Here is a 22846-nt window from a genome sequence, read left to right as displayed (position 1 = left end):
CATCCATTTGAAGTGGTGAGATCACAGCTAGGGAACAGGTCATACTTTAATAAATCTACTTACAAAACTCACCATAAAAGCTTTTTTTGGTTGTTGTTTTTTTTTTTACAGTATTTTACAGAGGGTTTTTTTTAAACTAGCATACAATGCAAAGCTAAATTAGATTAGTATTTTGGCCCCGCACATTGGGGCAACTGTTTAATTTCTACAAAAAGAGATGGTCTGCGTTAAGTCTTTGTTTTCTCTTCCCCCGCAGAAGTGCCCCTTTGTCTCGCAAATTTTCACGCTCACGCAGCTTTTAACTTTCCTCTTCCACAAGACAAAAACTTTAAATACTGCAATTTTATTTACACATCCACATCTAAAAAAACTCTTAAAAAATTACAAACCAGCTAGAAAATATTCTGGCAGTGTTTACAAATTAATTCTATTGGACAAAACTGCTAGGTAACTAAAGTGTGAGTTGAGAACATACGTCAACTTAAATACCACCGCTGAATGATCTATGCCCACATTTGTACATACAAACACACACTTAACACTGTTTTACAGTTCTTTATGTGTTGCCCTTCATACATTTGTTACATTCCAAAACTCACACAGTCATACAGTTTTCTTATTAGTACTGGGACTGCTTGCCTTTTCATGTGTGAGCTTTCATAGCAGCAACTCAACGGTACCAGAAAACCTGCATACACAATATTCTACTACAGTACAAATAGTACTAATTTTCTGAGTGTGTCAGATAAGCAGAACAGTAATGGAAACAAAAGGATTATATGGGCATCATCTAATCAACATTACATTAATTTAGCCCAGAACACGGCAACGTATTTTACACGCAAAAAAAAAAAATTACTTAAGACTTCTTAGAATTCCTCTCACGTTCAAAAAATAAATATTGGTACTATACTATACTCCCAAAGATCTTCAAAAAATAAATGCAATTCAGTTGATGTGGTACTTACAGTTAGATACTTTGGAAAAAAATTAGTTCCATTTTGCTGGCGAAGAGAATTAGAAAAAGCTGTAAGCAGAGGAAGCTAACCCACTGAGATAAATAAGATCTATTGAACAAACAAAGCTTGGCATAAGTGTTTTCCATAGAGGGAAAAACCCACAGTGCATCTCTAGTAGGCACTTAACACAAAGCCCCACTTAGTACCACAAAAATTTATGTACCGGTTCTAATGCACACTGGGGGCAGTAAAATTGAACTGTGCATCTTCGTTCCAGTTTAAAAAAACAACCAACAAAATCTACTTTCACGCACACACACAAGCATTTTTAAAAATCTGTGATTACTACGAGCAGTGGCAGAACTTTATACTTTTCAATAGCTGCAATATACACTACATTTACAGTGTATTTTTTCATTAAAAGCTTTTAAGGACATAAGTATTTGACCTCAGAATGAGACATACAGAGCTCAAAATGAGCATTATGACAGCAATTTAAACATTCCCACAAGGAGCTGAAGAATCCCATTTCACGCTTTTGCATTACTTCATCTTTACGTTCACTGCAGGGACAATCCATGTTGTGACACTCAAAAGACATGCATTCTCTGCAGAAGGCACGACCTGAAATACTATTATAAAATTGTTATTTAGGACTAAACCAGTTCATTGAGCCCTCCTCCGTAAGCCCCCTTGTCAGGGGAAGCAGAGACTGGGGGAGTGTGAAGACAAAACATTTACGGTCGCCTGCTTGCGCTTGCTGACTCACAAGGCACTGGAGCTCAGGGGCAAGGAGAAGGCCTTGCTGTAAAAGCCTTCCCTTGTTCTTTATAGTATTTCAGGGAGTACTTAATTAAAAGATCAGCACTGTTCGAGAGCCTAGTTTATTTAATAATGCTATTTGACAGTAAGTAGGGGACAACTCGGAATGATGGCAGGTTTGTTCATTCCGTTAAAACCACGATTTAGATACGGACAGCGTTTAAGACAATCAGCTGTTAGAAATTCATCCACCAATGAAGGAAGCTTCTCTAAATCGTAAGCATCAAAGAGGTCACTGATGCCTTCTTCATCCCCAAGGCTCAGCAAATAATCTTCCTGAAGCAGAGGAGGCAGCAAATTCACAAAGGGTCCTTCAAAGTTTGGGGGAATTTGGTCCTCGGTCTGCTGGAGAAGGTTGGCTGGAGAAGCCAACGGAGAGATTGTTGCCCTATTTACTGAGCAGTCACCTTGTCCTGAGTTAGCAGAAGCCGCTTCTGGAAGAGGAGGGAGAGAAAAAAATAAAGAAGACCTGTTTAATCTCATTAGAAATACTAGACACTGATCAAACAAAGTAACCACTGTGTAAAGGGCCTTTCATAAAGGATCATTTCAACAAAAAATGGCCTCCATATAATTTCTAGCTTGTTTTTGATATGTTACAAAGGGCTGCTCAAAAATAGGCGTGTTGCTATCCCCTCTGACTTTTCTACTAAAAAATTATTTTACAAGGTTCAAACAACTACTGGGGGAAAAAAACCAAATCAAGCGTAGTGAGAGATGCCCATTTTTCGGTACAACTCATAGTCAAAGTGAAAACTGTCTAGGCAACAGACGTCATCAGTGACACTGCGTAGCTGCATGTACCCTTACACAGAGATTTCTGCCTCTGGCGTTGAGGCGAATCGTTGCTGCTCCCGTCTTGAAAACGCAAAAGGAACAAAACTGTTTGTTTCTTCAGTATTGCACAAACTTAGTTCCCATAGTTCCATCGGATATGCAAATATGAAACTTATTTTTCTTCTGCATCAGTTGTTTAAACATATTTCCCCCTCTCTCAACCAGACAGGCAGAGTGGAAAACGGGTACCTTAGCTTTTCGCTTCCTAGAAAAATAAAGCCAAAAAATCAGAGCTGGATATCTGAAGTTTAAAATGAAATCTTGAATGAGAGCACGAAGGAAGGCCATTAGTATCACAAAGAAATATTTTTACCTTTGGAAATGGTTTTGGAAATATTTCCCTTGTGGTCCTGACTATAGGCTTTCATTGGACTGAGGGCATCGTTTTCCTCTGGGCACAGGTAAACTTCAATAGGTCCTTGAGTACTAGAGAAACGTATCAATGCACGCTGCTAACAAAAGAAACCTCAGTAAGGTATTACACCAATGAACACGACAGAACATTGATGACACCGAGTGAATTCTTGTTGGGGTGCGAGTGGTGGAATACATTGTTTACAAATCAAAAGAACCTGAAATCCCCCATGGATTTTTTTGAAGATGTGAAAGGCTTGGCTGATGTCTCTTGTAGACTGGAGAGAACATAAAAGCTTTTCCCCCTGTCTGTAGGAGAGACACCGCAGAAGCCCACCGTTTTATGTGTTGTATCATAACCAGAGAGGTATGAAGGATTGAACTCCTAACATTTTCCTACAACCATAATAACCTGGAGTGCTCTGATGTCATGGGACTATGGGATGCAAATCACAGGTTTTGTTACTATTCATAACAACATTATTGGATGTATTTGTGTAAATGTTTCTGCTTTTAAACAATGCCAAAACATCCTTCTCGCTCATCCAAAAACCTTCAGCACTAATTCCCACTGATCTCAAGTAGGTGTATGTAAGTCCCCCTGTTTATCAGGGAAGTTTTTCAAATAACAAAAGAAGAAAAAAGATGCCATTTTCTTCACCCAAACTTGTTGATGTAAGTCTTTCTGCCCCCTCAAGGCAGCAGCTCTAATTTTGATGGTGTTTCTGAATAACAGGAACTCCTAATTAATCTCAAGAAATAATCTCTTCTTAACTTTCACACACTGATGCAGTACAAGAAGATGACATATATAGACAGAAAATCTGCAAAGTTGCTCGTGGTCTTATGAAACAAAATCATAAATGACTCCAGTTAAAAATAAACCTGCTCCAGCTGTATTACATTAATAGTTTTAAAAAGCAGGAGTACGGGCATGATATACCTCTTTGCAGACTTCTTTCAAATACATTTTATTGTGCCCTTCGACAAAAAATTCCTCGTGTTATTTGCGTTCTGACAGTTACTCAGCATAGGAGACAGCATTTACAAATACAGAGAGCAACAACCGAACAGGGATACCCCAGGGCACAGAAAACAGTGAAGAGTACTCAGGGCAACGCTATAGATAATTAGAAAAAAGGAGATGGGAAGAGCAGGAGTTGGGGAAGGTACTGTTGAGTGACTGAGGTGTGCAAAAAAAGACACTGAGATGTAACTGCAAATGAGAGAAAGAAATAGGACTTGTACTGCCTGAAGCTGAAAATTAAATGAGGAAGTTGGGTATAGGGGATAAGGGAGGTCTAGGCGCTAGTTTTAATGATTGTGTGCATCTCCCTCTACCCGCCTGTTTTCCCTGAATTAAAGAATCAAAGCGTAATGCCTAGAGGAAAGAAACAGGAAAGCAAGCAACGATAACAGTATAGATTTATGGATACTGATAAAAGACATCCCTTCCTCACTGCAGCAAAATGATTTATTCTTCCGAAACCTGCACCTAGGTTCAAAGGGGAAATGAAGGACAAAGGCAGGGGAAAAAAAGGATGGAAACCATAATGGGCCTAAGCAAGTAGAGAATAATCTTAGGGAAAGAAGCGACAGGGAATCCAGAGTCTGGTCCTGCCTGCCCGGCAGCAGCCGGCCCTGGGTGCGGTGGAACCAGCCCAGCGGTAGGGATGCAGGAGTAACACAGAGGTATGAAGGCAGCACGGGGCTTTCTGGGGTTTAGCCCTATGTCTCATTGCTCCCTGAGAGAAGAAATCAGGTACATTTTTGAATCTCTAAAGCAGTGGCTCGTGCAAATTATTCGCCTTTGCACAACAGACTCGGGTCTGTCATAACAACCGGGAATTGTAAAGCAGCGCACTTTTGCCCCCAAGAGAGAAAATCCCAGGAGCAGCTGAACCATGTGGTTCATAAACCATGAGAGGAATGAAGAAAAGTAAAGCTACTCCCTGAGGATATCTTCAAAGAAAAGCCACCTGAAGCATTTTTTTCTGCGACTGTGACATCAGCTAAGGGAAGGGAGAAGCAGCTGAGCTACCCTAGACATCTGCCTGAGGTAAGGAAAAGAAAGAGAGTGAGGATGAAAGAATGAGAGCCAGACATCTCATATACAAAAGCTGGCACTCAGAGAGAGAGAGACTGTGGCTTGAGTAGCAAGGGGCAACAGAAAAGGGACACAGATCACTTTTGTATGGCAAAAGAGAATAACCTGTAAATAGTGTGGATTCCTCTGAAGGAATGCTGGAATTGAGAGAAAAGGATCGAATAATGATCACTTTGTATAAAACGGTTTTTAAGATTCCCCTTCCTTTTTAAAAAAAAAACACTTCCAAAGTTCATAAGACAGATGAATATAGGACTGTATGCCAATTATAATCCAACCTGGGCATCAGTTACCACAGTAAGACTCAACACACTTGCTCCATCTATAGAAAAATGATCTATAACCTGGCAGGAAAAGCCAGGTTCTCCTTACCTCCACTGGGTCAGGCACTTCAAGTCTTGTTTCTGGAGGAGCTTTCACAACTATAACAGTTTGGTCTTTAAGGCCACTAATTTTTCGAGTATCTTGATACGTCACATAAGCTAATGTAATCACGGTTAAGGAATTTTCCAACCCAGTTGATAATATATTCAGACTATTAGAAGAGGCATAATTCTTTCAATTATTCTTCCATTTTCTCATGGCTACGTTGCTTTCAGCCCAAAGTTTTCTGTTCTCTACACTGGAATCACAATTGCAGTGAAACGGTGTGAGAATTTCCCTTTGATCTAACAGCTGGGGCCACTACTGAGTGACAAAAGGGATTCTCCATGCCGAGTCCTCTCTCTTCTCCTTTCCACGCGTAAAGCTACTTAAGCTAAAGCTCAACAACCCGCAATTACTCGCAGACTGTGCGAAGCAAAATTTTTTTACACGCTTGCTGTGAAATGGCAGAGAACTGGATATCACAGGAAAAATGTAAAGGAATTTACAGATGCGCATACACAATATATTTTTGAAGTCATCGATAAAATGATAATGTCCATTTTCATTTGAGGCTTTTTTGGTAAACATTTATATATTCAGATATTTATTTATTCATTTGTATTATATGAAATTATTTCAAAAAACTACTTAAACAACTACTTTGAACAACTTGACAGTGCAGAAAGTTGGTTTCTGCATAAGCACGGAATGAATCTGAACATTCTGCTGTTCAACATGAATTTGTCCAAATCAACGTGAGCGTTTTGGTGGGTTTTGGCACGGTGGTGCCTCACTTACTGACCTGCGTAACCGAGGTGTCACAGAGCTTTTGGTCGCAAACTGTGAAACGGCCGCGATCACAGGCAAGCGCTTCCAGGTCTTTGGTTTCGTCATCCATGAGGTATCTAGCACAGTATTTATGCCATAGAAATAAAGAGCCTAATTTATTATTCTACCTTCGGGGGGTGTAAATGTGAACAATTTTGGTAAATGTCTGCTGTTACCATACAGTAAGACAAACTGCCCAAGCTCAAAACGCCAATACATCTCACAGAATCACAAAATCACAGAATCATTAAGGTTGGAAAAGACCTGTAAGATCATCAAGTCCAACCATCACCCCAACACCACCATGCCCACTAAACCATGTCCCGCAATGCCACGTCCACACGTTCCTTGAACCCCTCCAGTGATGGTGACTCCACCACCTCCCTGGGCAGCCTGTTCCAGTGCTACTGCACTCTCTAAGTAAAGAAATTTTTCGTAATATCCAGCCTAAACCTTCCCTGGTGCAACTTGAGGCCATTTCCTCTTGTCCTGTCGCTAGTCACTTGGGCGAAGAGACCAACACCCACCTCACTGCAACCCCCTTTCAGGTAGTTTTTAAAGAGCGATAAGGTCTCCCCTGAGCCTCGTCTTCTCCAGACTGAACAACCCCAGCTCCCTCAGCCGCTCCTCACAAGACTTGTGCTCCCGAACCCTCACCAGCATCGTCACCCTTCTCTGGACATGCTCCAGCACCTCAATGTCCTTCTTGTAGTGAGGGGCCCAAAACTGAACACAGCATTCGAGGTGCGGCCTCACCAGCGCCGAGTCCAGGGGCACGATCACCTCCCTACTCCTGCTGGCCACACCATTTCTGATACCTGTAGCATTGCATGGGGTTGTTGTGACCCAAGTGCAGGACCTGTCACTTGGCCTTGTTGAACCTCATACAATTGGCCTCGGCCCATCGATCCAGCCTGTCCAGATCCCTCTGCAGAGCCTTCCTACCCTCCAGCAGATCAACACTCCCTCCCAACTTGGTGTCGTCTGCAAACTTGCTGAGGGAGCACTCAGTCCCCTCGTCCAGATCATCGATAAAGATATTAGACAAGACCGGTCCCAAAACTGAGCCCTGGGGCACTCCGCTTGTGACCAGCTGCCAACTGGATTTCGCTCCATTCACCACGACATTCTGGGCTTGGCCATCCAGCCAGTTTTTTACCCAGCGAAGAGTGCACCTGTCTGAGCCATGACTTGCCTGCTTCTCCAGGAGAATACTGTGGGAGACAGTGTCGAAGGCTTTACTGAAGTCCAGGTAGACAACATCGACAGCCTTTCCCTCATCCACGAGGCGGGTCACCTGGTCATAGAAGGAGATCAGGTTGGCCAAGCAGGACCTGCCTCTCATGAACCCGTGCTGGCTGGGCCTGATCCCTTGCTTGTCCTGCACGTGCCCTGTGAGCGCCCTCAGGATGAACGTCTCCATAATCTTCCCCGGCACCGAGGTCATGCTGACAGGCCTGTAGCTCCCCGGATCCTCCTTCCGGCCCTTCTTGTAGATGGGTGTCACATTGGCAAGCCTCTCACACCTGACTTGGACCAAACGCAAAGCAACAGGTCAGGGGGCTAAACGACAGGTCAGCTCTCAGGCAAATGGCTTTTACTGAGGCTTCTACCACTCCTTTAGTAAGGTTTACTAAGGTTTGCAAAGGCAGAGTACAAATTACAGCAACAGTGGCTGCCACTGTATGAACAACGGAAAGGGTTGCATGGTTTTCAAATAGAACGACAATCTTCATTGCTGTAGCTCAAAGCTGGGCATATCCCAAAACATTCAAGGTAGCGATCAGTTACTGTCTGATTCTATTTAGGAGGAGGAGGAGGAAGCACACAGTCAGGGCAGAAACGCTGTTTTGGCACTATCTAATCACAAGGGAAAAGAAAAACATTTTCAAAAGCAGAAACTTCGCCTTCAGAGATGGAGCAAAGGAAGAGGCTTCCCAGCTCCCTGAGTCTTCAGCAGGTCACCTCACGTCAGACCTCAGTGAGGCGAGCGAACGACCATACTGGGATGCGCTCAGATTCGTCCCCAGGTGTCACACATCCACATTCCTTCCTCAATAACCACTAGTATTATCAGTAACCTTAGAGCCACAGAAGGATTTGGGGAATACGCTCTCCTACATCCAAAAGCACGAGGCCAAGACGCTGCTAATGCTGATCCCTCCTCGCCCATCCCCAAGGGAGCCATCAACTGCAGGGCAGGGATCTCTACCACCGCAAACAGCGCTAGAAAAACAGAGAAGTATAATGCTCGGTTTTGCTTTGCTCTAAATCTCTTGTGGATGAAGGCAGTGCTGACCCTACTCCCTATGCCACTCGGTGGTCTTGCTTTCATACGCATTTTGAGATGCAAGCACAACCAAAAGACAGTATTTACATCGTTCACATTACTTTTTACTGACGCTCCTGTAGTTATTTCCTATCCTTCAAAACAGAGAATACGTCCACCTTATTAGATGCTCTTTAAAAACTACTGACTATTAAAAGTAATAAAAGTTTTCAGCATTTTCAGCATTTAATAAAATGCTCTCTTCTGTTGCCAGCAGGTGGGAAATCTAGTGAAAATGAGAACTGGTTACTTACAAGGGGTATTAGCAGCCAAAAGACCAGAAACCTTATGAACCTTATGCAATTGAGCATTGCTATTCCATTAAATAATTAAGTCTGAAATAGACATTTTGAGAGCTCATAAAACCTTTATCTGTGATATTCCACTATAGATTCTCTAACCAGAGGAATCTAAAAATTTGTTGCAAGTTTCAGACTAAACTGACTCCCAACTTTATTTTCCTCTCTGTGTCTGGAATTTATATACGCAGCAGTTTAATGTAAAAATAAAAAAAATATTAAGTAAGGAGTACACACACACACAAGTCTTCGTTACCTTAGCAAAGACTTTGTCTGCAGGCCTTTATAATTTCTGCACACATAAAAATGGGGTTTGCTCTGGGCTCAAAAGAATCGAAAGAGCACAGGTTTTGGATGTTGTCACTCATTAATCAGCTAAATTCTTGGTTCTGCTCTATGTGACCATGGATGTTAATGGGCTCCTTCATACACCACCTTTTTCTCAATTTTTTTTTTTTTTTTTTGACATTCCAGAAGCATTACAGGTGCAAGTGGCTTAAGTAACTTTTATATAGAACTACATTAAAACCCATTATCCAACTTCTGGAAATTTCTGATGCTTCATATCATATTACTTAGTGGAATTCTCTTTGTGTTACAGAGCACAGCAAGACTGACCACCGCTGAGGTTTCGAAAAAAAGGATATCTCTGATTCCCCGAGTCCTCTGTTAGCAGCTTGAGGTCCAGGGTGCAGCTTTGGATCAGCTCATCCAGTTTCTTCTCTTCCTGAGTCAGTTCGGTCACCTCCTTCGTGAGGCCTTGACACTGGGCCAGCATGCCACCATCCTCCGACAGACGGCAGCCCCTACGGATACAGAGGGGGAAGACGCCCTTTCAGCATTTGTAAAACTTGACCCTGTGCTATGGCAAAGGGAAGAGGCAGCCTTTTACAGTGCAGATCAAGTCCTCATCTCCTTCTCCCTAAACCTGCCCATAGTGAGTCAACATCAACTACGCTTCCCAGAAAAAGCATCTTTTTATCATGCCAACACATTTTGGAATTACCACCAAGAGGGAAAAGCCAAATATTTCTAAGCTCTTCCAAAATCTTGCTTCTAACTCACCTCTCCTCTAACCACACCCTGAAAAAGGCTGAGGATGGCAGTAGGTAGAGATGTGTACCTAGAACATACGCCGCCTGCAAAAGCAAATGACTTAATGCAGTATTCAGACAAAATGCTGCTTTCTAGTTTCCCTGACAAATGCTGTTTATACACTGAAAACCTGTCTAACAGAAAAAGAAAGCTTTATCCTGATAGAAGGCATTTTGGATGATTGCTTGGAGCAAAGTGTTAGAATGGAAGGTGGGAGAAGAAAAATACTGCTGCTCTGTGACAGTGAAATCAGCCAGCAGGAAAGGAAAAGGATAATGAATACTCACATCCATTGTATGTTGGTTTTGGATTTTTTCTTAATGAGATGGATGCCTTCCAGTCCATTGGTGATATCGTAAATCCTCCTTTTTTGCACCTTGAGGACCTCTGCCGCTCTGTTCAAATCTAAGACCCCATCAGGAGATTGGCTCAGCAACTGAATGAACTTCTTTGTTAGAAGGGCAAGTGATGTATCATACCAAGTCTTTTCTGAAGGAGATTTTGGAGCTTGGCAAGAAAAGAGAAAAAAAACCAAAACAGATAAATCAGTTCTCTCATTTTGGTTCCGAAAGCAGCATCCAGAAATGAAAGGATACATATTACAGATATTTCTTTCATTTTTACTACAGAAATCTCTCAAACCTCTGCATTAAGACACAACTTACCACTGGGTATTTATTTGTATTTCAAGCTGCACTTTTCCAAAAGTCACAGGTACATGAGCAAATACATACATTTTTTTAAATGCAAATCTTTCCATTAGTCTGATGGATACATATATGCAATATTCTACTTAGGTTTTCACTATGTGAATTCTTAAGAGTATTTTTAGTATCTATTTGTTCTGGCAGCAATACCAAAAATTCCCCTATGACTCTCCTCCATCAGGCTGATAGCCAGCTTTCATCAGGGTTTGATTTTCCCCTCTTGTAAAACAAGTGTTTCACATGCAATTAAGCAGGACTTGGGTGTACTTCAGTGGGTGAACACAACGACAGATTCCATCAGCGCCAGACTCCACGGCACGGCGTACAGAAAACTCAAGTGAATTAGAGGAGATTGACGCAAGACACAATTTATAATCATCATTTCCCCATAACCAAACAATGCTCAAACTGGGCAAGGGGATCCACTTCTTTTAAATTAGAAGTCAGCAAACGGCTTGGATCTTACTAGACAACGCGCTCTTTTCACGCACAAATGTAGCAATAGATGAGCTTTTAAGAGTTTAAATATGGAGATGAGAATAATTTCTAATTCTAAATGTTTGAGGACTTTGTGTCAAGGGAAATGAGCCAGCCATTAGAAGTCTGCTGGGCTGGTACATCTCAAACCTTTCATTTGCTTCAAGTATTACGCAGGATGGATCTTAGGCTGATCTGGTGGTCATTTTCATGTTTTCAAGGTTCAGGTCCCCCACTTGATTGCAGAAGTCAGTCAAAACTGAAATCCTACCCAAAAGTGAACCTTTAGGCTACCCTGAAACATTTTGAAGGATATGATGGCTTTTCAGTGAAAACCAATTCATTGCCTCTTTGCAAAGAGAACCTGCTGTATCTCATTCTTTGGTAGCTTCAGGGCTTGTCTGCATGGGGAACTGGAGGAAAATTCGTATCAGTTAGGCGACATTCTGGATTTAGACCAGCATGATTTTTGTTTGTTTGTTTTAATTTGGGGTTTGGAAAAGAATGAGAGGGTCAGAGTGAGAAGGGCAAGAGGCTACTTGACCCCCAGCTAAACAGGGATGTGCTCCTGGTCATGCAGCAAGGGGGTTCTCTGTACGGCCTTAGCAACACTGCAGCAGCATCCTATGCACCGAATGGTACTGAACTTCTGCGAGAACGCACTTCGATTTAAAACGGACTTCATTTAGCTTAACGAAGTTTAGTTTAATGAAGACAACTGTGCTTGTTTAACTTGTCCGCATTAAGTTCGTCTCCAGCTAATTTCACTTTTCCCATCTGCCTCAGCAGAAACAAGACTTAGACTGGTGAGGAGGGACAAGTACCCCTCCACACCTCTTGCTCTCCCATCACTACCACTGCTGCCCCAGTCCTCCTCTTTCCCCATTCCCCTCCCTCTGCAAGCCTAACTCTCCTGCTGAAATCCCCCAAACAAGATGGCAAGGCTACACCCCCAGCGCCTGTTGCAAGAAACCTACTGCCCGAGGCAACGCAGGCGTGCAAAAATGAAGACTTGCAGCAACTAAGCAGCGGCAGTAATAATCTAGTCGTACCGCAGGGAGAGAAGGCAGCTCACAAAAAGCAGGCAGCGTGCAATGCTGCTGGGGCACAGCTACCGCTCTTTGCAAATCCCTGCCTGGGGGAATAAGCCCTGCCCATCAGCTGCTGTAACTCCAGCGACGAAGGAGGCGGCTGGCCCGATTAGCCCTGCCTAATAACTGTGCGTTTGAGCCCGTCGCAGTATCTTGATTCCTCAGCATCTACCTCTCCTAAGCATCCCCCGCTTCGTGTCCTTGGGTGAAGAGGAGGCCCTGGATGGCGAGGCTGCAGGCTGCCCGGCGGGCGGAGGGACAGAGCTGGCAGCCAGGAGCCTCTGCGGCCTCTCAGCGGCTCTGCACCAACCGATCGACGCACGCCGCAAACCCGTTGCGTGCTGCTGGCTGCGGGGGCGAGGATGTTGCACACACATCCGGGCGAGGACAGTAATAAACACGCGTCTTTAGCTAGGTAACGCAGCCTGTCGTGCTGGTTCACACTGATCTCAAGCTAGTAAAATCAAAAACTCTGTGCCATACAGCGTGTTACCAGTTCCCTTACTTGTTGGACTATCTGGACTTCTTGTCGCAGCTCTTCCTTTCCCCTTTGGAGTCTTTAGTCCTTCAGCCAGATACTGGTGGCCACTTTCTCCTAGCTCCAGCCTTCGTTTCGCCTGTTAAAAAAAAACCCAAACAAATAGTAATTTTTTTTAAATTGATGGGTTGTTAAGAAGTGTATTTCGCTTCACCAAAGACAATATTGGGGTTACAGGAAAGGCGGACAGCAGTGAACTTTTCGCAGCAAAGTTCTGTATCAGTACAGGTTCATACCCCATATTCATCACAAGGGAATCTGAATATTTATGGGAACCCAAAGGCAGGCTTCAATGTTTCACTCTCAGAGGCTAGGTTGATGGTTTTGTTTGGAAAATTTAGCAATTTTTTTTAATTTGAAAAGCTGAGTGACAGTTGTATGACCTGCTTCAGTCCAGTCTGGACCTTTTCAAATACATATGAAAAATGTCTACCTCCACTTGAGTTGAGAACGTTTCGGTTAAGAAAACCAAAGACAAACGCTCAAGCACACAGGTATGCACCCGGAAACCTACATTTCTTCTGAAAAACTCCTTACGTCCATTGAAGTTTGGGCACAGGTAGTATAAGTGCAAGGGGAAGGAAAAATGTAACTTGAAAGGATGGCTTTGAGAGGACGAGTAACTTCCATTACTGTAAGCTTTCCATCAACAACATATGAGACGTAACATCAAGAGCAGCATTGGACAACTGTTCTCCTCTGCTCGTCAAGAATTCTTGTCCTCATTGAAAGCACAACCACTCCATTTATTTCATATTAACTAGCACGTTTGCATTAAAGCTGCCTACATAAAAGCAAGGCGGAGCAAAAGTAGTATCAGAAAGATGATGCCTGAAAATCAGCTAAATGTTGCATTCAGCTAAATGGAAAGCTGTGTACACCTTGAATAATAAAAATCATGGATGACACTGTTAAACTGTGCAACACACAAACTGCAACCAAAACCACCACCAATATGAATTTTGTTCCTAGACAGAAACACAATCTACTATCTTTGGAAACAATTCTATACCCTGCCGTGCTACTCGGGTTACTGAAACTAAACCTATCCTAACAATAGGAAGGACATTACCTGGGAAGACACAGGAAAAAGAAGAAAAAGAAGTTTTATGTCTAATGAAGTTTAGCCAAATAACTGTTTCCCAAGAATGTTGTTTATTCAATTAGGTAGAATAATTCAGAGTATTTTATTTGCTTGCTCTTTAGACTTGCCCCAAAGGGTTGGATCATATTCAGCTCCTCAGTGAGCCAAGATAAAATAATACATTCCGCCATGGAGTTGTAGACAGATATTTCCATATTGTGGATTTAGCTTGTGTGTTTTACTTAGGGTCTGTGACCAAGAGAAGGCTCTAAATAAATTAATTTATATGCGTTATTTATGGATAGCTCGCTAACATCTTTGTACTGGACTCCGTTTGCAAACCTCAAACTTATTAAAAGGCAAGTTAAAGCACATGAAACGTGTACAAGCCCTCGGTGTAATAGCATGTACAGAGTGCTCAAGCCACTCTTCTCTATATTTTGTGCGAAGGGGCAAGGCACTAATTCCTCGGTGACAGAGCAAAACTGAACTAACTGCATCCTTCTAACCAGCGCAGGCACCGGGCTCCGGGCAGCACATGGGTGGCAGCTTCTCACGGCGCACAACACCTCTGCTCCGCTCCCCGCGGCATCGGCTCCGCCATCCAAGGACACAGATTTTAAAAAGGTCGGCTGTTAACAAAAACGTCCAGCTAATATGTTTAGCCAATGTAATTGGATTAAATTACGATTACAGCTATTCCAGACGGAGAAATACATTTCACACTTTTTTTAAAGTAAGTGTTTTTCCACCCTGAGCACTGTAAGAGCAAAGGCAGGAGGGGTGAAAAGGGAACAATCCAGGGCATGGGAAGACTAGGCCAAAGGGATACAATTAAAGATAAAAGAGAATCTCAAAACCAGGTGTGAGAAGGAGGGGAAATGCTAAAGACTTAAAATCCAGAGATTTGCAGCGGCTCTCTCCATCAGAAGAGAAACTCCGGTTTGGACTACGCATCAACACTTTTTGTCTCAACTTGTTTGCAAGACACAACCCAACGGTATTTCACCCCTGCTTTTGTCGTTAAACACTTACAACTTTCTCCCGTGAACTTCAAATAATCAGGTTTGGTAGTGAGAGAAGACAAGCAGCGCCCTTCAGCTGCGCGCAGCTGCCCAAGCCTGTCCGAGTGTGTCGGGCTGTTACAAACAACCCGCTCTCGCCGGTCTCACCGGCACGCCGTAGCTACGGGCAGCGCCCGACTAGCGAGCGCCTTCTGCAAAAATACCGAACGGCAGAGACAGCACTACAGGATAGTTATTTTGTAGGGCACAAAGCATATGGAAAACCTGAGAGAGAGATACAGGGCAAAATATTTTAGAAGAGTTTGAAAGAGCTTGGTGAAGTTACCGAGAGGCGATTTTAGCAAACCCCCGGGGATGTTTAATTTCTGGCCAGATGCTACAGGTCACTCAGCAAGTGCCTTCTTCCCCTTCCTGTTTTACAAACTTCATAACAAGATGCAGGATTGAAGTGGCATATTCTCTCAATTTCTTCTTCCCCGACTTACAGACCAAAGATTTTCTAGTGCCTTTTTCTTTGCACTGGAGATCCTGGCTGACTCACAGTTTCTCCCTCCCAACTCCAACATTGTTCATAGTGCTTTCTGATATCAGGCTTCCATTGAGAAGTCTCAAGATCTGTGTTCAGCAATCAGCAGAATCGGTAACCCTTTTAAAAAAAAAAAATCTTGATTTGCCTAACTTATTTCTGCTGCAGGACTATATTAATTATTTGCAGTATATGTACAAATTTTGTATTGTCTTGACTTACATTGTTTGATCAAGCATAGCATGCAGAATCTCTGACACGGTACGTGGGACCTGCTAAGAACTAGCAAGCCAAAGGACACCAGCACAAAGCGTCCCAACGATAGGGAAAGATAGAAAGCGTAGGGACTAAGAACTCAGCAACATGAAACTTGAGTGCAATAACTGGAAGTCAGGTTCCTCAGGGGGATTGTGAAAGGATCAGAAAGCACATGGGGCACTGAGACAGTGAAGCCACAAATCTCTACCTCCAGCAAGAGCCGTAAAAGTAACAGGAAAGCATCCTATTGATCCGGACCAGACACCTTACTAACCCCTTGGCCGAGACCTAAAATGTTTGGCATCAACTGTTTTGAGTTCATTTTCTCTTTCAATACTACAAACAACTGCTGGTCTAAATACAACTATGGATCCACTGTGCAGTGCAGACCACTAAAACCAGGGGCCCCTCGACTCCTATGTAGTTATGCTCTTTTAGGTTCAAGCCCCTTCTAAAAAAAAAAAACAAAAAAAAACCCCGAAACCCAGGTAGCTACCACAATTAACATCAGAGGCAAATCCACAAGAATATCTTCATAAGAACACTTGTGTCTATAGGAAAATAGAACCTACTAGGATAAGGATAATATGTCTAAATACCAGGTGTATTCGTTAGGAAGTATCTTCTTTCCATTCTTTCCATTCACTTGTTTTTGACCTTGTGTTTCAAGATGTTCTCTAACATTTCCCCCCTTTGAGACTTCTGGATATACTTTATAATTCCCATAAGCCTCAATCTCCCTTTACTTAGGTTCACCACTTAGACAGCAGGTGGTGGCATTTGTCACTTTTCTAACTGGGCCTTGTCACACATTCTCCAATTTATCCCATCTTCTTACAACCTGGTGTCGCATTAAAGGGCAAGGCGATTTGGAAGAAAATAAACCCCCGTGCGTTCCAGCTTGTCCTCAGGTATCAGAGGGGCTGGGGGCAGCTAGGCTTAGATTCCGAGTGATGCCCTACTCTTTGTGTTACAAGTCCGGTCGTGTTCAATGTGTTGAACAGACTACTGGCAAATAGACTTTTCCGAACTACCGCAGCAAAATGGATACCGGTATCTTTTAGTAATGTTAGAAACTTTTTCAGACCTCAGTCAAGTGGGAAAGTAGAAGGAATGAATCAAAGCCTAAAAAGACAGATAAGTAAAATTTGCCAAGTGGACAGATTCTTTACCCTTAGCTTTGCTACGGATGTTACAAATCTGTAATATAAAAACTCATCTACACAGTGTATGTAGGTGAGCAGGCACTTCTTTATTGCAGCACTGGACGCCCAGGGGATCGCTCCACCTAGTGTGCGTGCTTAGTTTCTCTGCTACAAAAGTTGTATACAATCAAAGTATACATATTCATCATATTTCCAAGAAACAATTAACATATTCATACAATTTCCGAGAACTCATTAGTATGTGTAAATGCTCGTGACGCATGCGCCTTCAGGTACACAGGTGGTCGTCTAAGGTCCTCTGGTGGTCGTCCATAGCCTTCCTCATGGTGTCCTCTAGTTGAACCCAATCTTTGTGCATGCTTAGCTTGGTTGCAAAATTCTATTCTTGGAATCTTCTTAAGTTTTCCTCGGTTTACTGACCAGGCCTACAACTTATCATTCTCTTGACAAGCAAATTCTACCTATTCACAATGCTACATTGTTCAACAGTTAGTTTCTGATTGAATCACAGATAAATCATACCTGGTTACCTTCATACAGAATATATAATGTAATTTTTAGTAATCGGTCTCTGGATTATACTATTCTATCAATATCCATACTTAAATTAATCAATGGTTATTTCTATTAATAGCTATTGATTGGCATTCTTGATATTTGAATCAAGATGGGAAAGCTAAGGAATTTTCCAAGCAGCATCACTGGTGCATATCAGGTCACATTGTCACGGGACTCAAACAAGACTTTTCTATTCGATTCTTCATCGTTCCATCTCATTACTGTTAGTTCCTTAGTATGGAACAGCGACTCCCTGGTGAGGTTCCTATGGTTATTGTTTCTAACTTAAGAATCCTAACTTATGCATTTGTATTTTATTATTTTATTTATTAATCAAATTTAAATTTTCTATATGATCATATTTTGATTACTTTAAAAAAATCAGAGTATTTACAACACGTATGCATATCCAGCTTAGAACTAAAGCAAAGGTTAGTCCTTTTGAGATCATATACAGTAAACCTCGTCAGGGGACAGAAACAGGAGTTAATCCTGAAATCGTAGGGAAACATTACCTGAAAGAATATGTTATCTCTCTGGGAAAGTTTCTGTTCTTTCTCCACAGGTGTGTCACTGTGAGCGCACCACTGCCTCTGGACGTGCCTGTGTGTCAATACCAACCTGGAGCCTGGGTGTATCTGAGGACATGATCAGACGAGAAAAGAGAAGAGCCGTTGAAAGAGAAGTGGAAAGGACCTCTCCAGATTTTACTCACCACCTATACTGCTGTCAAGCTTGAAGGACTTACTCCGTTGATACATTACAGCAGGATCAAGGCAGCCACATCACCAAAATGGACTGTCAAACAAGAGGGACCTTAACGTTTAAAATTAACTCGGGAATCATGAAGTTGTGGGTTATATCTCTTGCAGCGATGTCAGGAAGCGCAGAGGTCTATAAAGACGAAGAGGTCCCAATTCTAACTTTGATACAAGGGTTTGGCAGAATGCCTCATCTTACCGGTGTCACAGCATGTATCTCAGTCTCTCATTCACCTAGTCATCCCATCCCATGGGGTATTATACCAATAAACTCATCTTTACTAGAGGAATATGATAACATCACAGGAGCCTTTAAAGGGCCTAATGTTTCCTACTATTTGGACAAAGACAACAAGTGTAGACAAAGAGGCGTTGCATTAAAGGGCAAGGCGATTTGGCAGAAAATAACCCCCCGTGCGTTCCAGCTTGTCCTCAGGTATCAGAGGGGCTGGGGGCAGCTAGGCTTAGATTCTGAGTGATGCCCTACTCTTTGTGTTACAAGTCCGGTCGCGTTCAATGTGTTGAACTCTCACGATTACGCATACACTCGTAACACCATACACTTTCAGTCTAGTCGCGTTCCATGAACTAGCACGGCCACACTTAAGGGATTTGGTGGCATTCAGTGAGAACTGTCACGGCTAGATTAACGAATAGTGCAGTTTATTGAAGCAACAGATACACAAGTTCTTTTGGGCTGCCGGTGATAAAATTACTGCCTGCAAAGCATGTGCAAATACCAAGAATATGAGCACTATAGCCTGGCGACAAACGCGTTAAGTTATAAAGCAACTCTATAGAGACTTCTAAGTTGCCCGGGGAAGCACTCGGTGTAACCAAGTGTTCGAACCTTACCCAAAGGCGTCCCTGTGGGGGGGAAGAGAGGCTCTGATCCCAGGTGTCAGAGGCGGTCTGCCTGGTATCTTCCCTGGCATCCCTCCTCTCTTAAGCCATTTTTATATTATCTGTCCTTACAGGTGGAGCTTGAGTGACTCTAGTCATACATACCTCTCTTGCAATTGGTGTAAAAGTTTCTCGTTCTGCTTTTAAAGGTATAGACTGAGAAAAATCCAGAGCGCAAGCTCAGCGAGGGGTGGTCGCACCTGGGAGGTGGGTAGCTTTGGGATGGAGGTGTGGTGTTTTGGTATTATAATGAGATTATAATGAGCAAAGTTCACCCAAAGATAGTATTTTGACAAAAAATGACAGACTGTTGGCTCGGGGTGGTAAATATGCAGCTCAGGGTAGGAAATATGCGGCTTGTCAGTTCCATAGGACCTTCCAGTTCCCGTCTTATCCCAGAGCCTGGCGGCGGTGTCTCCACTCCACTCCACCCTCCGTGCAGTTTCTCTTAGAGTCAGCACACCAAACTCCCCTGGTGTTGCCAACATCCAAGGTTGCCTAGGGAGCTTCTGTGGGATGGATTCCTTGCACATTCGCCACACTCACCCTGAAGATTTCTTCAGTGCTGTACCTTCAATATAAATTTAATTTCTAAGTTACTTCAAGAGGTAGTGATGTTTTACAGGAATAATATATGGAAGTGGTAAGAAAATCTAACTACTTCAAAAGAGGGGATTGATACCAAAGATTTAAACAATTTAGCTGTAAGACAAACCCTTTTGGATAAACCTTATCAGAAAGGGAAGTTACCAAACCTTAAACTGTGATCATCTATGCCCTAACTACATTGCTGGATTGATATAATGATAACACCAGAACACAGACTGAACTCATGTCTCAACTACTGTAAAGGTCCTGGATCTACTATGCATGAGTTAACCAACTCCTCTGTCAGAGTTTGACAACAAGAAGAAGAGAACCATTTCAACAGGACTCTTAAAGGCTGTATTATTGCATAATCAAGTTAAAATTGAAATATTATCTATTTCTGTTTCTTTTCCAGGTTGTAAGAAGATGGGATAGATTTGAGAATGTGTGAAAAGGCCTAATTAGAAAAGTGACAAATGCCACCACCTGCTGTCTAAGTGGTGGAACCTAAGTAAAGGGAGATTGAGACTTATGGTGTCGCGTTAAAGGAATGCAGTTTCGAAATTTGTCTGTCAGAGTCCCAGGACTTTCACTGACCCATTTATCAGAGCCCCAGCAAGAGGACTTGCACTGAGCAGATGCACAAAAATTGAAATTAGTTATTTTATTGAAAGCGACAGAAACAGATTCGAGATTGCCGTTGATAAATTCACTAACTACAACAGTGCTACTAATTAAGGGTAATATTGCTAGCAGACTTGATAGTAATACAAGAACCCGGGGATAACTGTCACCCAGAGGGTGAGAGGCGCAGCGCTTATGTTGAAACAAGGTTTAAAAGTAAGAAAGAAAAATGTAGAGAAGACACTTTGTAACAACTGCACCAGTACGTAGACATATTAGAGATAAAGACTGTCTCCACTGACTCTCTGCTGATAAAGATTGTCTTCACTGACTCTCTGCTAACTAGCAATAATGATTAGCGCAAGGACGAATCGTAGAAAAATAGAATGGACTGCCAAAATAGTGCCCTAGAGTTAACTTGTCTCATTATAATCTCATTTTAATACTAAAAAACACACCTCCTAGCTAGAGAAGCCCCGACCCAATTTATCCCCCTACTCTCTGAGCATGCGTGGTGAATTAAAAGAGAACTGTAACTTTAAGATGAAGTAAGAAAAGTATTAACCAATAGTTAATTACGGGTAGCACCAGTAGGCGTAACTAACTTTGCTAACTGTTTCAAATACCTGTCATGATTTTAACCCTGTGTGCAAGCTTTGTGGAGAAATCCCCTTGCACCCGGCGCCGCAATAAACGTGCCTGCTTTATAACTGTGTGAGTTGTGAAGTTCGTTTCCGCGTGTCACACCTGGTTGCCTCAGCTGGGCCCTGAGGCCCAAGTGTGCAATATCAAGCAGCTACTGGTTCACGAGCACTACAGTAACATCACGCAGAGGAACGACATCGCCCTGCTGGAACTGGACCGGCCAATGCCCTCTAGCCTCCAGGGACCTAGCCCCGCTCAGCAAATGCAACGCACGGGACTGGCTCCTGCTTTCCTCCCGTGACTGCCCTGCACTCCAGCATGGGAGCAAGGCTCCACCATACAGCTCTAGAAGGTAGACTGAGGAGATGAGGCTGATACAGGATTTACCAAAGCCATGGATGTCGTGGTTTAACCCCAGCTGGCAACTAAGCACCACCCAGCCACTCGCTCACTCCCCCCAGGTGGGATGGGGGAGAGAATTGGAAGGGTAAAAGTGAGAAAACTCGCGGCTTGAGATAAAGACAGTTCAATAGGTGAAGCAAAAGCTGCGCAGGCAAGCAAAGCAAAACAAGGAATGCGTTCACTACTTCCCACCGGCAGGCAGGTGTTCAGCCGTCTCCAGGAAAGCAGGGCTCCATCACGCGTAACGGCTACTTGGGAAGACAAATGCCATCACCCCGCACGTCCCCCCCTTCCTTCTTCTTCCCCCAGCTTTATATGCTGAGCATGACGTCCTATGGTATGGAATATCCCTTTGGTCAGTTGGGGTCAGCTGTCCCAGCTGTGTCGCCTCCCAACTTTTTGTGCACCCCCAGCCTACTTGCTGGTGGGGCGGTGTGAGAAGCAGAAAAGCCCCTGACTCTGTGTAAGCACTGCTTAGCAGTAACTAAAACATCCCTGCTTTATCAACACTGTTTCCAGCACAAATCCAAAACACAGCCCCATACTAGCTACTAAGAAGAAAACTAACGCTACCCCAGCCAAAACCAGCACAATGGAGAATGGCGTGTGGTGCTGAGAGCGGGAGCATCCTTCTCTGGCTAGAGCCTAAAATTGCGTGTCCTTGGCCACGCGTACCAGGGGCCACAACTGCCCTTGTCGGTGTTGGCCCAGAACAGCAACGTAACTCATAGACAGCAAGGACAGGAAGCCTGCCAGAGGCTGTTGCTGTGGCTGAACGTAGCCAGGATGGCCTGTGCTGCGTCTGCGTTTCACGGGGCTTTGTGCCGGAAGGCTGACACTGCTTGGGTACGCCTGCCTTAGTTGGCTTGCACATCACTGCTTGCCTGCCGCGGCTATAACCAGATTGGCTCTTCAATGCCCAGACATGTGCCTACTGCCTGGAGCAGTTCTGTTCTCTGGTGTATGCTTTTTGGGAAGGAGCTGGTGGCAAACGGCTGCAGGGAGCAGGGTGGCAGTGAACTTCCCAAAGAGGCTATGATGCCCCACTTGGTTTTTTCCTGCCAGCTGTTAGCAGGCAGTGCTCGGAGGCAGGCGCTGCTGCCTGCCACGGGGCCTGCACGCCTTCATCCCACAAGCACAGCATTCAGTGCTGGGTGGGGGGGGAGCGACTGTCGGGGGCGTCCGATGCCAGCTTCTGCCTCCCCTCCTGCTTGGAACCCCCCCATGTTGCCCCCCCTGCCCCGAGAGGCCACCACGCCCAGCACCCGGAACCAGCGACTCTGTGACATCAGCCCCGGGACCAAGGGCACCGCGGGCAACGCGAGTACTGCGGGCACTACGTCGTTTGCCGCGCTGGTGGCGACGAGCTCTCCGTGCTTGCAGCTGCCACGTGTTGCTGGCAGCGATGAATTTGCTCCGCCTCCTCGTCCTGCTGGCCCTGTGCGGGCCTGCGCACGGCACGTGGGACACCTGTGGGTAAGTAAGTGGCCCAAGGCT

At 43.8% G+C, this 22846-nt stretch overlaps 1 protein-coding gene across 1 annotated transcript; it reads right to left on the bottom strand.

The window, feature by feature from the left end:
- Positions 1 to 1616: 1616 nt before the first annotated feature.
- Positions 1617 to 20576, bottom strand: LOC132321710 (transcription factor E2F3-like). The gene is made up of 8 exons (XM_059835154.1): positions 20547 to 20576; positions 20165 to 20185; positions 12777 to 12888; positions 10284 to 10485; positions 9549 to 9707; positions 5452 to 5566; positions 2932 to 3067; positions 1617 to 2215 (listed from the first exon to the last, which is right to left on the bottom strand). Exons 1-8 carry the CDS (start codon positions 20574 to 20576, stop codon positions 1857 to 1859), a joined length of 1134 nt encoding a protein of 377 aa, XP_059691137.1. The 3' UTR covers positions 1617 to 1856.
- Between the last annotated feature and the right edge of the window lie 2270 nt (positions 20577 to 22846).

This window comes from Gavia stellata, unplaced genomic scaffold (assembly GCF_030936135.1).
Source record: "Gavia stellata isolate bGavSte3 unplaced genomic scaffold, bGavSte3.hap2 HAP2_SCAFFOLD_44, whole genome shotgun sequence".
NCBI lineage: Eukaryota > Metazoa > Chordata > Aves > Gaviiformes > Gaviidae > Gavia > Gavia stellata.
This window is presented reverse-complemented; position numbering and strand designations above follow the sequence as displayed.